Source organism: Armigeres subalbatus, chromosome 1 (assembly GCF_024139115.2).
Source record: "Armigeres subalbatus isolate Guangzhou_Male chromosome 1, GZ_Asu_2, whole genome shotgun sequence".
Classification (NCBI taxonomy): domain Eukaryota; kingdom Metazoa; phylum Arthropoda; class Insecta; order Diptera; family Culicidae; genus Armigeres; species Armigeres subalbatus.
The window spans coordinates 250,936,069-250,953,446 of record NC_085139.1 but is presented as its reverse complement, the minus strand read 5'-3'; the positions used below and the strand labels follow the sequence as shown (position 1 = coordinate 250,953,446).

At 41.8% G+C, this 17,378-nt stretch overlaps 1 protein-coding gene across 8 annotated transcripts in view; it reads left to right on the top strand.

Moving 5' to 3' along the window:
- LOC134206597 (uncharacterized) overlaps positions 1-17,378 on the top strand; it is a 403,645-nt gene that overhangs the window by 330,382 nt on the left and 55,885 nt on the right. For all 8 annotated transcript variants that reach the window (XM_062682326.1, XM_062682324.1, XM_062682327.1 and 5 more), the window contains exon 3: positions 15,347-15,559. In XM_062682326.1, the coding sequence (XP_062538310.1) occupies positions 15,347-15,559 (213 nt within the window). The remainder of the gene's footprint in view (positions 1-15,346; positions 15,560-17,378) is intronic.

Sequence of the window (17,378 nt, the reverse complement as noted above, 5' to 3'; positions counted from 1 at the left end):
GCGTAACCAATGATCTACAGGCCTGTTTTGTAAATGCAATATACCCATTGTGGTACATATGATAAAATCTGCGTATGGAAGATCTTCACGGTTATCCACAAAATACCTGAAGTGAAGGCCTTCAGGTCTACACGCGTAACCAATCTACAGGCTTGTTTTTTAAATGTTATGTATCCATTGTAGTACATATAACAGAATCTGCGTATGGAAGAAGTTCGCGGTTATCCAAGAAATACCTGAAGTGGAGGCCTTCAGATCTACATGCATAACCAATGATCTACAAGATGGTATTGTAAATGTAATGTCCCTTTAATATCGATTCATGGAGGTTTCACAGTAACAGATTCTGCGTATGAAAGCCGTTCGCGGATATCCAAGAAATACCTGAAGTGGATCATTTCAGATCGACACGCGTAACCAACGATCTAAAGGCCTGTTTTGAAGTTGTACCAAAAGGCTATCATTTCACTCCAAGAACGAACTTTTATAGAAGGCCCGGAGACCCATAGTGTTATATTCCAATCAACTCAGCTCAACGAACTGTATGCATATGTGTATGTGTGTGTATGTGTGCACAAAAGCTAAGAAAAACATTAGACAACTTTTCTTATAGTAATTCTTAGCCGATTTTCTCGCAAAAGTTTTATTCGATAGAAGGCAAAGCCTAGTTGATCGCGTTTGAAAGTTATTACGAAAATGATACATTGAACCGAGCCATATAAGCAACATATAAGGTTGGTGTCTTGACTAAATGCGAGAAAGGCAGTATCACTATTCGGTGAACTAAGTTGGGTTTTTTTTCTTTGAGGTCGTTCAACAATGATGTCACAGGTTTTAGGGGGGAGGGGTTTCTAAGATTTTGTGACACTGCATATATACAAGGTATACAAAAAAGCGTGACAGAGGAGGGAAGGGGGGGTCTAGAAATCTCAAAAAATAGTGGACGTCATATTTGAATCATCCCTTTATTTGTGTGTTTTTCAAGTTTAACATCAAGTTCAACACAAATGTATTCAATATGAAGAGGGCATGAACCATATTTGAAATCGGAACATTGATCTTCAGCTACGCGTGTAGATCAAATTGCCTTACTCTAGGGATTTCTTGGATGACCAAAAACATATGCTGTGAACGTATTCTGCTCTTTGTACAACAGAGAGCATGTACCATATTTGAAACCGGAAAATTGATCTTCAGTTACGCGTGTAAATCGAAAGTCCTTACTCTAGGGATTTCTTGGATGACCAAGAACATATGCTGTGAACGCATTCTGTTATTTTTATTACAGAGAGCATGTACCATATTTGAAACCGGAAAAGTGATCTTCAGTTACGCGTGTAGATCGAAAGGCCTTACTCCAGGGATTTCTTGGATGACCAAGAACATATGCTGTGAACGCATTCTGTTCTTTGTACTACAGAGAGCATGTACCATGTTTGAAACCGGAAAATTGAACTTCAGTTACGCGTGTAGATCGAAAGGCCTTACTCCAGGGATTTCTTGGATGACCAAGAACATATGCAGTGAACGCATTCTGTTCTTTGTACTACAGAGAGCATGTACCATGTTTGAAACCGGAAAATTGATCTTCAGTTACGCGTGTAGATCGAAAGGCCTTACTCCAGGGATTTCTTGGATGACCAAGAACATATGCTGTGAACGCATTCTGTTCTTTGTACTACAGAGAGCATGTACCATATTTGAAACCGGAAAGTGATCTTCAGTTACACGTGTAGATCGAAAGGCCTTACTCCAGGGATTTCTTGGATGACCAAGAACATATGCAGTGAACGCATTCTGTTCTTTGTACTACAGAGAGCATGTACCATATTTGAAACCGGAAAATTGATCTTCAGTTACGCGTGTAGATCGAAAGGCCTTACTTCAGGGATTTCTTGGATGACCAAGAACATATGCAGTGAACGCATTCTGTTCTTTGTACTATAGAGAGCATGTACCATATTTGAAACCGGAAAATTGATCTTCAGTTACGCGTGTAGATCGAAAGGCCTTACTTCAGGGATTTCTTGAAAGACCAAGAACATATGCAGTGAACGCATTCTGTTATTTGTACTATAGAGAGCATGTACCATATTTGAAACCGGAAAATTGATCTTCAGTTACGCGTGTAGATCGAAAGGCCTTACTCCAGGGATTTCTTGGATGACCAAGAACATATGCAGTGAACGCATTCTGTTCTTTGTACTACAGACAGCATGTTCCATATTTGAAACCGGAAAATTGATCTTCAGTTACGCGTGTAGATCGAAAGGCCTTACTTCAGGGATTTCTTGGATGACCAAGAACATATCCAGTGAACGCATTCTGTTCTTTGTGCTACAGTTATGCGTGTAGATCGAAAGGCCTTACTCCAGGTATTTCTTGGATGACCAAGAACATATGCAGTGAACGCATTCTGTTCTTTGTACTACAGAGAGCATGTACCATGTTTGAAACCGGAAAATTGATCTTCAGTTACGTATTCTTTCTCTGTACCACAAGGAGCATGTACCATACTTAAAACAGGACTGCAATTCTTTGTTCCTGAGCTCAAGCCATTTCTTGGATAACTGGACGACTTATCAGTGACTTTATGCAGAATAACTATCATTTCGGTCAATTTTGAAAGTCAAACTTAAAAGTTTATTTTCGGTTCCAGTTAAAAAAATTTCCTTTTGCAATCCCATTTCGACCGCATAAAAATGGTTTCGATTGTGTTGCCATTCAGTTAAATGTCTCAGTCTGTCAAACAACTAACACACATGCTTAACATGTACTTGGGTAGTGCGGCCAACAGATTTCTGTTATGAAAGTATTTCTCCTGTTTCAATCTTTCGGAATAGTGGAAAATTCTAGTGTGAGTGACGAGTGTGAATGAAAACTATTTATTTGGACGCCTTTCCTTTAATTACACTAGCGGAAAATAATTGAAAAACCCACTTTTATTGACTGCATGATGTATTATCAGATGTGTAACATAAGATTATTTCAGTTCAAACCGCCAGTTTGGCAACGCGTTTTTCGACTATAAACAAGGCGACGAAGAAAATAAATTTCAAACGCTCTAAAGTTTGAAAAAACAGATCATTTGAACGCCTTCCGGCAGTTATTTTGCAATTATTATTCACTTGAGCAATAAACATTGCTTTTATTTAGTGCGCAGTGAGAAATTTATGTGAAAAAGTGCGGTGAAAATCAGTGAATTACGTTGATTTTGGTGACGGTGTTGCGCGTCTTCTACAGCAGTGAACGAACTGGATTTTCCTTCGTCGCACGGATAACGTAGGAAATTGTGCAAAAGTCACAGCCGCAAAGTTAAATTTATCTGTATTTCAAGTAAGTAACACCGGAATGTAATTTAAATGAATGCAGATCGTAGTGTACACTTTTTTCTATCTCGCCAAATGATTAGTTCATTATTTTAGTTTCTGATTCGCGAGTATTTAGTGATTTAGAATTTGATATGACGAATGCTAGCGCCATGGACGAATTAGCGCATAACCCTAATCCTGAACAAAATATGACCAGAACGTCCAGAACACATCGAGATTGAGAGATATCGAGAGAGGGAGGTTATCGAGATATAGAAAACTCAAATCTATGTAGATTGAAGGGACCAAGAAAACCATCACCATAGGGAGAGATATCGAGATATTAAACATCGAGATGTAGAGAGTCGAAAGTATTTGAAACCCGGGGTGACATTGCGCATCTCGAATCGAATCACTCGATTCGTAAGTTTTTGAATTCGTTTCGAAAAAATTGCCGCATTATGTATTTCGTTCGACTTCATTCAGTCGCAGTACAAGATTTCGAATGGTGCTGTACTAGTTCAATCGAGTGTGTTCTGTCAAACTAAATGTAAACAGAGAGAATAAGAGATAGCTGTCTCCGTGTTTAGTATGCCGCCCGCTGGAGAGACAACCTTCAGCGCATGGCGAATGTGAGTAAACAGAGAGAATAAGAGTAATTGGAAAGGCATCCTTCAGGGCATGAATTGGCGCAGTTAATTTATAAACAAACAAATTGTACTCAATGACTTGAAAAAGCAATATTATTTATTGAGCAGTTGCAACCGATTAAAACATTATGCCGATACGACATGTTTTGTAAATTGAGATATTGTTACGACACAAATTATTAAGTTTTATGTTTATTCGAGTTTATGCCACAGATCCTATTTTGAGCTAAATAATTTAAAGCTAAAGAAGGATTCGATAATAAATTACTTTGATGTTTCCATGTGTTTTAGTTAAATGCACTTGGGTCATGTCATGCGCGTTTTTTTGTTTAATTCATCTATTTTTACGTAGATTTTGGAATATACACGTTTTTACGCATATTTTCTCATAGATTTTCCACGCGATTTATTGAAATCGTAATACGTGAAAACTAAAAAAAACGATTTTAGTTGAAGTCGTTTTTACGCGGATTTCGGGATAATTAGAGATTGCATATTGTCTGGAAACTATAAAAGTAGGTATACTAAGGACATTATTTTCCTCAAGAGACAATAATAAAACATTTATTCTCTTCCCGTAGAGAAATAATAACAAATATAATTAAAAACTCGAACAACATTCGAAAGCTATAAAGGTGACGAGTGTTTTTCGTTCGACTTGAGTCGTTTTTCAGTGTGCTATCGAGTTTCCATAATGCCAAAACATCTCGTTATTCTTGTACCTCCTCGAGCAAACTCGAACGATGAGTCGTTTTCGAGATCGAATCGAAACCCGTAATGCCAAACATGTTCGACTCGATAGAATTACGTTCGAATCGAGATGCACAATGCCACCCCCGCTTAGATTTCTTAGTCTCGAACAAAAATTATACGCGTTTTTTACAGTCTACTCTGTGCTTCGCCTTTGGCTTATTGAAGTCCTCATCTAGGGCTTCTTCCCCAGAAACTTGTTCTATTATTTTTTTCAATTGTATTTCTTGTTCCTTCCCATTTTCACTTCTTTTTTCATCAGATAAATGATAAAAAAAGTTAGTGAAGATGCTCCCAGAGCCGACGTTCTGGTACCTGTATCAGTTATTGGCGGAAAATGGCCTTTCGGAAGTAAAACGATTGATTACGGATATAGTCCCCTGTCGTCTGGTAAAAGCTCTGGTGAATCTGAAACACTTTGAATCAGTGAATTTGACAATACATCAAGGTTTATTACATGGTTCGATTTTAAACGATTGCATCAATATACAATAACAATGAGTAAACCCCACCAAAAAATTAAAAAAAAAAACCAAGAAAATTCAAGTGGCATCCAACCACGTAAAAAAACCTTGATGGGATTTACCATCATTTCCAAAGTTCAATTCTGGATTTCGGCGCCCTTGGCGAGGGCTAACCTGGCCAACCACACGCTACGGCGCTGCTCATATGTGAATATGTACATTATGTGGAAGATAATGATTTGAAAAATGTATTGAAGGTAACCACTTTCCCTTCGATGGGACTCGAACCTGGCTTGACAAATGGATTGCGAGTGATTTGACTATGCGTCCAATTTGGGAATCTCGAACTCATTCAGTAGCCGCTAGGTTGCGAAGGCCGACGTAGGTCCTTCGTAGCTTAGTTGGTTAAAGCACCAGTCTAGCGTACTGTAAGCTCGTGGGTTCGAGTCCCATCGAAGGGAAAGTGGTTACCTCCAATACATTTTTCAAATCATTATCTTCCACATAATGTACATATTCACATATGAGTTTTCATAACATTGTAAAGCAGAAATTATTAGATGGTGACCTACCCACAACTATAGCTATTGTTAAGCTAATTTGCTGTACAAGTAGGGTAAAATGCCCAATAGTGGACCCCCTAGTAGCGAAATTTTGCTCTTCCTGGCATAAGGAGTGGAAATTTTCAAAATATTAATTTTGCGTGATATCTAATATCAAGCTCTGCATCTCCTCTTTACAATACATACATAAAACACTCAAATACTCGACGTTATTCGTTGAAATTAACATTTTAAAGTCTGACTGAATTCGCCCTGTAGTAGACCCCCTGGGGGTCCATAATAGGAAATTGCTTCCCTATAGTCGACACTTCATTTGATTTTTATGTCCCGTTTCGGGACGTTCTTCTTTCCTATTATGGACCCCCCAAAATATTCCTATAATGGGCACTCTCGTGTTTATTTTTTATAGAATTGTAAAAAAAAACATCTAATTTTACTTTCCATAGCATTTCCAATGCATGTAGTCAAATCATAGGAGTGTAAGATAGGTTCTCCCGATGGAATTTCATAGCAAAATGTTTACATTGTGTTGTAATAATGCAAAAATGGCTGGAGGGTCCACTATTGGGCACATTACCCTATGATACGGAAAACATTAAAATAATTTTCCTAAGACTGCGTCTCATTTCCCGAACTCAAATAAAATGAAATTTGAAAGTGACACTTGAACAGTTCCCCAATAACGCTGCACACATAACAAGATTACTTTTGACCGAGATAGAAATGTTTTTGACAGATCCGTCTAACTGAAAAGCACCAGCGATTCATACGACCGGGTGATTTTTGATTTTTGAACTATCACTTTACTTGCAAGTTTGATTTGGTTTTAAATCCGGAAATAAGATCTATTGTTCTTCAAGTGTTCCAGGAATTTCTCCTACAAAATTTCCAAAAGCTTCTAGGGTAAAACGTCCTATCTTTGTGGTATGCCCTAATGTTGCGGGTAGTGTTAAAGTAGTCCATTCTAGATACAATACCATTGAAAACAATTGTGGGTACGCTAAAACTCTTCGAATTAACGACTAGAACAGCTTTTGTTTGACAAAATTTCGTTCAAAATGATGAAAAATCAACATTTTTCGTTAAAAATTTGAATCCCTTGAGCCTATTATTGCGGTAGTGCTAAGGTCCTATTGTTGCGGTATCGCTCTCCATAAGAATTACATGCAATACCGCAACAATAGGACTGACCTTCAAAAAATATCGCAACGATAGGCAACTGCGTCCTATTATTGCGGTAGTTTGTTTTTATTGTGATAAAAATAAAACAACATAAGTTCAGCACAATTCACGTAATATTTACGAAACTATAGTTAACGAGCATCCTATTCAACTACTACAATATGGAATTCGACCAACAGGTAATTTTTGAAGAATTTTTGTAATTAATTTCATTTTGAAACGGTGCTTAACCCCTCCATAATAGGTCGTTTTACCCTATTAGAATTTCTTTTGAGTTTTGGTCTGAAATTATTTCAGAATTTCATTCAAAAATTTAATTAATTTAATTTGAAGAATCTAAATTTTTTTTGATTTCTTATGAACCCTCTTTAAAAATACTTCAATTTCATGAATTTCTCATTGATTTTCTTCAGACATTTTTTTAGTCATTTCTTCGAGAATATCTTCTGGAAGTCCATCGAGATTTTTTCGGGGAATTCATAGAAAGATTTGAAAAAGTATTCTTGAAGTAAACTTCTGGAGGAACTTGATGAATGGCTGGAGAATTTGTGAAAGAATTTCCAGGATCGAAATTTGGGTGGCAGTAACAGGAATAAAAATAGAGGGACTTTCGTTTTGGTGGGAATTGCTGAGAGAATTTGAAAAATATATAATTTCTAGAGATATTTTAGTGTGCATTTGTCAGGAATTTGTTAAGGAATGGCCAGGGGAATTTCTGAAGGAACTACTGAATATAATAATGATTTTCCAGAGGGCTTCTTGGGGGAATGTTTTGGAAAATACCTGGAGGGATTGCCGGGAAACTTCCGAAAAAATTTGGAGGAACTTCCTGTGCAATTCTTGGAAGAAATTTGATTGAACTTTTGAAGCAATTCCGGGAAGAATTCTTCATGTACTTCATGTAGAAGTTTCCCGAAGAACTCCCGGAGAACCATCCCAACTAATTTCTGGTCGAACCTTTTAAAATTTGTTTACACTGTCTCACGTCGCTGCGCTGCCGCCGCCGAATACCAACTAGAACTAGAAGTACTAAAGCTAAGTGAACAATAGCTAAATAGCGAAAACTTTTTCAAAAAGCACCGCTCTTTAGGTGAGATGACGGTTGTGGCACGTTTTGTTCCTTTATTGCCAGTGGAATTTTTGTTTATCGAATTTAATGAAATTCGGCACAAGATGCATTAATATACAAATAATGTTCAGGCCAGATTTGATCACAATTAATCATAGATACACAATACACAGATATATAATCTAAAATCTGGGGCCCTCCTTAGCCGTGCGGTAAGACGCGCGGCTACAAAGCAAGACCATGCTGAGGGTGGCTGGGTTCGATTCCCGGTGCCGGTCAAGGCAATTTTCGGATTGGAAATTGTCTCGACTTCCCTGGGCATAAAAATATCATCGTGCTAGCCTCATGATATATGAATGCAAAAATGGTAACCTGGCTTAGAAACCTCGCAGTTAATAACTGTGGAAGTGCTTAATGAACACTAAGCTGCGAGGCGGCTCTGTCCCAGTGTGGGGATGTAATGCCAATAGGAAGAAGGAAGGAAGAAGAAGATAATCTAAAATCTGACAAAACCGTATTTTCTACTGAAGTAATAAGTTATGCAACTTTGTTGTAATTATTGAGACAAACTTGCGTAGAGATTGAGGAATTAGAAAATGCAGATCCATTTTTAAAACAAAACTTCTGTGAAACAATTATTTGAATTCGTATTGGGAAAATCTAACACTGTTGCTCAAGCTCCGTTGATTTGCCAGTCAGAATCCCGAGCTTCCTGCGTCAATTCCGTCGGAAATTTCAAAGGAATATTTTCAGAAATTTCTTTGGGAATTTGACAGAATAATTTGCGTAAACTTTAGCAAAAATTAGTCCGTTATTTGTTCTATAATAACTCGCCGATTCATCCCAGAAATGCCTGAGATTAATCCTCCGGAAATTCTAGCGGAAATTTTCTTGGAAATGTTTGCAGAAACCAGAGATGCATCCTGAACAGAACATGAGCCAAGAGCGTGCCTTGGTGTTCTTAGTTTTGAACTCTGAAGACAGTTCAGTGTGCACTGGGTTGGTACGCAAGCAAAACGATCATGGTAACCAAGATTCCTTAGATTTGGAACTATGCAGAAACATACGAGCATGCTTGATTTCTATCCGTTAGATGCCAACGTGTTCCATTGCTAGTCGAAAAATGAGTAGCATGCCGTCGCTTAAGTTTGTTTTCCTAGAATACAAGTTGCTAAGTTAGGTCAGTGCTCCTGAACAGTGTGCAGTGTTCAGAACTTTTTGAACACGAACACGCGTTCTTATGTTCCGAATGCATCTCTGGCAGAAACCCAACTGCTCTCGCTACAGTAATCGCTCCAAAATTGTCAGCGGAAATTCTTCCGGATATTCTTACAAAAGTTCCCCTGGGAAATTATGAGGAAATTTATTTGGAAATTTTGTCGTAAGTTCAAGTAAACTGTTCAAAAGCAACCTTCGGAAAATCTTCGGGGCCTACTTTGGGAAAACGCTTCATGAATTCTGCGGAATTCGCTTAAGAAATTCTTGCAAAAATGTCTTTATAATTTTTCGTATTTTGAATGCTGCTGAAATCCTCTTTAGTGTAACTGTAATATCACGAAATAAAATTTCGAATGGAAACATGTTGTTTATTATACAGTATTTTAATTAAATTACCAGGGCCAGTCGCCCTGGACGTTGAGTGCCCTCAGGTCCTCTTTAACTGCAAAAAGCCATCGTGTACGCCTTCCACGAAGCATATGGTCTCTTTCAAAATCTCTACGTAATATTATCTTCGCTTGACGTTCTTCCGGCATATAAACAACGTGTCCAGCTCACCGTAGTCTGCCGTGATGTATAAGCTTAACAATATCCAGCCCTTTATATACCTGGTACAACATGTGATTCATACTACGCCGCCAGATACCATTCTCCGTTTACCGCCGAGTATTGTCCATAGCCCCTCACGCTCAAACACTCCGAATGCTCACCGATCAGCCTCCTTTAACTTCCATGTTTCGGGAGCTAATCCTTCCCAGCAGCCTTATTGTGTTTCAGCTCTTTAATAGCTTTTCTAACCTCATCCAATGTAGGCGGTTCCACAACTTGTCCATCGTCGCTAATAATTATTCTGTTCACCGATGCACAGTCATTTCCACTATTCAACAAAGTCTCGAAGTGTTGCTTCCACCTGGCAGCCACTTCGGTTTTATCTGTCAGCAAATTTCCTTTTTGGTTGTTGCACATGAGGGTAGATGGCGCTGTCTTTCTCCGCACGCCATTGACAGCCTCATAAAACCGCTGCATATCATTTTGCTCCATTCTTTTCTGCGCCTCACTTATTGCTAGTTATTCGCACTCTTTTCTCTTCCTGTGGTGGGTTCATTTTTCGGCTGCTCTTGCTTTCTTGTCTTCTTCTTCTTATTTCGCATTACATCCCTACACTGGGACAGAGCCGCCTCGCAGCTTAGTGTCCATTAAGCACTTCCACAGTTATTAACTGCGAGGTTTCTAAGCCAGGTTACCATTTTTGCATTCGTATATCATGAGGCCAACACGATGATACTTTTATGCCCAGGGAAGTCGAGACAATTTCCAATCCGAAAATTGCCTTGACCGGCACTGGGAATCGAACCCAGCCAACCTCAGCATGATCTTGCTTTGTAGCCGCGCGTCTTACCGCACGGCTAAGGAGGGCCCCTAGCTTTCTTGTACCGATCTCTATTCGATCGGGTACCCGACACCAACATCCGGCTTATGGGAACATTCTTCTCGTCTGTCACTCTCCGACACTCTACATCGAACCAACCCATCCTGGGTCGCCTCTATGCAGTGCCTACCACTTCTCGTGCTGTTGTGCTCACCGCCCCATGGATCGACTCCCATAGACCGTTGATGTTGTCGCTAACGTTGATTGCACTTATCCGCTCGTCGAGCTTCTGGCGGTACTCCTCAGCCGATACTCCTTCCGCCGACAATCGCTGCATATTGTAACGCATCGTTCGCTGTGATCTTTCGTTCGATACAGTTGACAACCGTGATCGAATTTTACTGACGACGAAGTAGTGATCAGAGTCAATGTTCGGATCTCTGAATGTCCGCACATCGATAACATCCGAGAAAAAGCGCCCATCCACCAGAACATGGTTGCAAGTTTCACCATTTGGGTGTCTCCAGATGTGGCCATCCCTCTGACAGCAGCGAAATTCACTAGCCGTAGGCCGTTGTCATTGGTAGCAGAGTGAAGGCTCTTCCTACCGATTATGGGACGGAAAAAGTCCTATCTACCGACCTGAGCGTTAGCGTCTCCGATAACAATTTTCACGTCATGCTTTGGGCACACTCCGTAGGCTTTATCAAGACATTCATAAAACGGGTCCTTCACGTCGTCGATCGTTTGTCGGTGCGCAAACGTTGATTAGGCTGTAATTGAAGATCCTCAACACACAGATTCGTTCGCTAATGGGTTTCCACTGCATCACTCGCTTCATCTGCTTGCCCATAACTAGGAAATCAACTCCATGCTTTGCTTTTCCGCCGCCGCTGTGGTAGATGTTATACTTGAATGCAGTGTTGGTCGTGAGGTCCACGGCTCTGAATTCACCTTCTCCGGATCTGGGCCATCGGACTTTTTGAATAGCACTCCAACCTTCTGCAGTTCGTGAGCCAGAAGGCTCACTCGTCCAGGTTCATTTAGGGTCCTGGCATTCCAGGTACCGAGTTTCCAATTATAGTCCTTATTTCGTTGCCGGGTCTGTTGCCAAACATAACGTTCTTTTTTTATTCTGCACTTTTCGGGGTATTTGAAAGGCTTCATAAGCTACATTACCGGGGTCGCGTTACCTACATCGCGCTGATGGAGCTGCCACCTTCGGTATAGCTGACGCGATACAGCATTTTGTTAATTAGCCGCTTGGTACCAGGCAGACGCTGTTTGAGCCGCACTTCCTGGTGAACAGACGCTCGAGGCGTACCTTCTCACTCTAGCTGAATATTCGAGAAATCTAAAATGTTTTGAAATCACATAAATATATGACTAAACGTCTCTCTCTAATGACGTCCCATTTCTCACTTCTCGCCTCCCCCTGTGAAGAGTGAGAAGAAGAAGTACTGAGACGTCTCTTTTCTCACTGTGAAAAGTGGGAAGAGCGATCATTATCTGCCACATCGCCATTCAGGTGCTCTTCGTAGTGCTGACAACTCCTTTGGATCACGCTCACACTCGTTTGTTAGGTTCCCGTTTCTGTCCTAACATATGTCAGGATATGGTATGTGGCCCATACGTGAAAGGTTATGCGGTTTAGCAGCAATCTCGCCCATGAGCCTAGCTGCTTTCCCGTTGGAAGTGCCACTTCAAGCTGCTGTGCGTAGTCTTGGACTAGTGTATCGTCTTGTAGCCGTCCAATGTGTTGTACACTAGACCCTTGCGCCGTCAAAAATGAATCGGTGCGGCGCTGCATGAAAATTTTCTGTAATTCTTGGATGGGTTGGATAATTAACTGAAACTAAAATTGAGCTAATTCTGCTATACAAGTATGCTCGAGCAAACATACAAATATTTTTCCTAAGGCTGCGTCTCATTTCCAATTCTGAAGCAATTTTCCGAGGAGTTTCTTGGGAAATCTATTGAGGGATTCATAGAAAGATTCTTGAAGTAATTTCCGCGGAAACTTCTGAGAACTGGGAACTCGAAAAAGGAAAGCCAGGAGAATTTGTAGAAGAATTTCCAGGGGCCATATTTTGGTGGATTTGCTGGGCAAAAATGGGGGGTTACGGAAGGAATTTCTGTAAGTGTTTCTGTGAGAATGCTGGCAGAATTTCAAATATAAATAATTTCCAGATGAATTTCTGTGTGTATTTTATTTCTAGAAAAAAAAATTCAACAATGTTCAGGGGAATTTCTGAAGGAATTACTTTATATTATCAGATTTTTCTGGAGGAATTGGAAATTGAATATCCATAAGTATTCCTAGAAAATTCCTGGGGTGGGTAGGAGTTTTTTTTTAATGGTTGTTGGAGGATTTTCTGAAGGAACTCTAGGAAGAATTCCATGAGAAATTGATAGAAGAAAAACTTGTGGATATTATACCGGACTATCACGCAGAAATTTCAGTAAAAAATCTTGAAGATACTTCCTGAGGAATTCCTAGATTGAACTTTTGTACTAAACCCGAGAAAAACTCTTGGAGGAACTTTCCGAGGAATTCCAGAAAAAACTTTCCGAAGAACTCCTGGAGGAACTTCCCAACTAATTTCTAGTGGAACCTTCGCAAGAATTTCTGTAAGAATTTCTGGATGAATTCCTGCAGGAAATCATGGAAGAACTTCTGGAGAAATTTGTGGAGGGACCTCTGAAGGAACTTCAGGAGGAATCCCTGGAGAATTTTGAAGGAACTTTTGAAGATTTTTAAAGGAACTTCTAGAGAAATTACTGTAGGAACTTCCGAAGAAATTCTTGAAGAAACTTTGAAACTGTTCTCTTATGGAGTTATCTTCCTCGGGAGTATATCTGATGCTCAGGGCCGGATTTATGGGGAGGGGTCCGTGGCCCCAGGCCCCACAAATCTTATGTACCAAAACAAATCTTTTTGTACATTTTGGGACCCCACATACAGGGCCCCCTTCCGGCTAAATCCGGCCCTGCTGGTACTGAAGCATCGGTCCTCATCTTCATTGCTTCATTCATCCAAGCCCTGCTGCAGGAATTTTCCAACTAATTCCTGGTGGAGCTTCCAGAGGAACATCCGGAGGGTCTCCTGGAGGAATTTCCGAGTGAACTCCTGGCGGAACTTCCAGAGGAATTGCTGGCGGAACTTGTGGAAGAATTGCTGGTGGAACTTGTACAGGAATTGCTGGCGGAACTTCCGGAGGAATTCCTTTCAGAGCTCCCTGAAGAATTCCTGGCGGAGCCTCCGAAGGAACTCCTGGCGGAACTTTCGGAGGAATTCATGGAGGAACTGCCGGAAGAATGCCTGGTGGAACTACCGGAGGAATTCCTGGTGGAATTTCACGAGGATTTTATGCGGAAGTTCTGGAAGAAAGAGAAGAGAAAAAATAACTCAAAAGTAAGTTTAAAAATACTCAACGCTGGGTACTTTTTTTCTTCCTTGAAAATATTCTAAGCTCTGATGTACCCAGCTGAAAATATCATCGCAATATCTTATAATATTTAAAAATATAAATATCTAGAAATATCTTCGCAAAGCTTTCCAGTTGTTTATAAAAACAACCGCATTCACTCTGAATTTCAGGAGAAATATGTTTTTTCAAATTGGTACGAGCTCTCAGTCTTAAAATTAAAACGAAGCGGATCAGCTAACAAAAACTGTAATGTGAAAAGTGCACTATCAGCTACATTTTATACTATCATAAATATAAAATATCATTGAACGGAGATTAACAAACTTTCCGATTGTTTAAGCGTTCTTTTTGTTGCTGTAGAATTGATCATTTAGGTCAAATTGTCATCCGCTTGTGGTTGAAATTCCTCCCTGGTTGGAATTTGTTCAAATTTTAAAAACCAAACTCAACAACTCCATCACATGATTATCCCATCTATTCAAGTTAACGTCTATCTTCTTTGAAAAAATCCTCTCAACGTCATCGTCAATAGGCTGAGCCTTTCTTCCACAAACGCTCATCAACGACCATCCACAATCAATCATCGGCTTTCAGGAGCCCACCTCGGGTCGATCCCAGGGCCTCTGCATATCTCCCGCAGGTCAAATACCGTTCGATCAAAGCCTTTCCCTTCAACTCAGCGCCCCCTAACTGTTGTTGACCACTTTTATGGTATTGTACCGAATCATCCCTCCCGACCACTTTCAACCACTTCGTAATGAAGCCCTATGTGTCCCGTTCCTCTCGAGTTATCTCACTCAATGAATGGAAGATTAATGATCGCACGCGGCCTAGCCGAGGCCACGGCCAACTAACTATGCGGCCTTTGGTTACTGTTTCCCAATTAATCCCCACCGAATCCCCTTTCCACTTTGCACGTCCCCTTTTTCAGCTGAAGCTGAGGCGCTTAATGTGGTAATTACCGCACCGAATAGAAAAACCCGCTAGAGTTCTCAATTCATTTTTGCTACGCAGTGTTTGAACACATCATAAATTTAATAATTGTATACATATGTGTTACATTCGCGTAGATAACAGGACTGGGTCAACTCCCGGGGTCCCAGCCCAGCTACAATCGAATCGAGAGAAAAACATCTAATAACAAAAATTATCTCGCTGCGCGCGTTCTTTATAGAAGAGGCTGCGCCGATCGAGATAACCCCAAATCAGATTCCGTTTGATCTTTTTCCATTCGTTTCCCATTACAGAAACCGCGCCCGGCAAATCATTTCGCACTTATCAGTTAATCATTTTTCATAACATTCTCATTTTTTTTTCGTTTTCGTTTTTCTCCACACAGTGCTGAACGTGGCCGCCGGGAAGGCCCCGATGCAGATCTCCACCGATGCGGCCGGGATCCCGCAGAAGGCCATCGACGGTTCGACGTCGGCGTTCTTCTCGCCCGAAACGTGCTCCCTAACGAAACCGGAACGGGTACCGTGGTGGTACGTGAACCTGCTGGAACCGTACATGGTGCAACTGGTCCGGCTGGACTTTGGCAAGTCGTGCTGCGGTAAGTTTGGAACTAAGAAAAACAAATTGTTCTAATGAGGAATATGGGATAGGCGCAATAATTTTGACCTTTGTTGTTTTATTACTCAATTGACGACTCAATTGCTGACTCAATAGCTATGTGAAACTCGGTTACAGGTTCCGATATTCTGCACTTTGATCACGTTTTAAATATCGAATATTCGTAGCGTGCGATTGATTCTTACCATCGATTAATTCTAGTACTCCAGATTTGTTTTTAATGGCCTAACTAAGTCCATTTGTTCTTTTAAACCACCGACCAAGCTATGCTAGATTTGGAATTCTTTATCCGACTTTTCGGTTCGATAGCGATTCCGAACGTTGATCCACCTGCCTCAAATCTAATCAAATCAAATCTAACAAGGTCCAGCAGTGGTATCTACACAACATCAAAAGACTTACTCCACAACTTGGTTTTTCTTGATCCGGTGAGTTCGGTCTTCAATCAACTCACTTTCAAGATTTTGTCGTTATTTGAAGAGGTCCGATAACGATTTTGGCAAGAAATTGATCCAAACCATCATCAAACCCACTCCAGTGATAGATTTTCCTTGCTCTGAATGGGTCTGATAGTGATCTTCCGAGCCTCCTGAAAGGAGGCTTCCGAGCCTCTTGAAAGGAGGCTTCCGAGCCTCTTGAAAGGAGGCTTCCGAGCCTCTTGAAAGGAGGCTTCCGAGCCTCTTGAAAGGAGGCTTCCGAGCCTCTTGAAAGGAGGCTTCCGAGCCTCTTGAAAGGAGGCTTCCGAGCCTCTTGGAAGGAGGCTTCCGAGCCTCTTGGAAGGAGGCTTCCGAGCCTCTTGGAAGGAGGCTTCCGAGCCTCTTGGAAGGAGGCTTCCGAGCCTCTTGGAAGGAGGCTTCCAAGCCTCTTGGAAGGATGCTTCCGAGCCTCTTGGAAGGAGGCTTCCGAGCTTCTTGGAAGGAGGCTTCCGGGCCTCTTGGAAGGAGGCTTCCGAGCCTCTTGGAAGGAGGCTTCCGAGCCTCTTGGAAGGAGGCTTCCGAGCCTCTTGGAAGGAGGCTTCCGAGCCTCTTGGAAGGAGGCTTCCGAGCCTCTTGGAAGGAGGCTTCCGAGCCTCTTGGAAGGAGGCTTCCGATCCTCTTGGAAGGAGGCTTCCGATCCTCTTGGAAGGAGGCTTCCGAGCCTCTTGGAAGGAGGCTTCCGAGCCTTATGGAAGGAGGCTTCCGGGCCTTTTGGAAGGAGGCTTCCGAGCCTCTTGGAAGGAGGCTTCCGAGCCTCTTGGAAGGAGGCTTCCGAGCCTCTTGGAAGGAGGCTTCCGAGCCTCTTGGAAGGAGGCTTCCGAGCCTCTTGGAAGGAGGCTTCCGAGCCTCTTGGAAGGAGGCTTCCGAGCCTCTTGGAAGGAGGCTTCTGAGCCTCTTGGAAGGAGGCTTCCAAGCCTCTTGGAAGGAGGCTTCCGAGCCTCTTGGAAGGAGGCTTCCGAGCCTCTTGGAAGGAGGCTTCCAGGCCTTTTGGAAGGGGGCTTCCAAGCCTCTGGGAAGGAGGCTTCCGAGCCTCCTGGAAGGAGGCTTCCAAGTCTCTGGGAAGGAGGCTTCCGAGCCTCTTGGAAGGAGGCTTCCGAGCCTCTTGGAAGGAGGCTCTGAGCCTCTTGGAAGGAGGCTTCTGAGCCTCTTGGAAGGAGGCTTCCGAGCCTCTTGGAGGTAGGCTTCCGAGCCTCTTGGAAGGAGGCCTCCGAGCCCCTTGGAAGGACGCTTCCGCGCCCCTCGGAAGGAGGCTTCCGAGCCTCTTGGAAGGAGGCTTCCGAGCCTCTTGGAAGGAGGCTTGAGCCTCTTGGAAGGAGGCTTCTG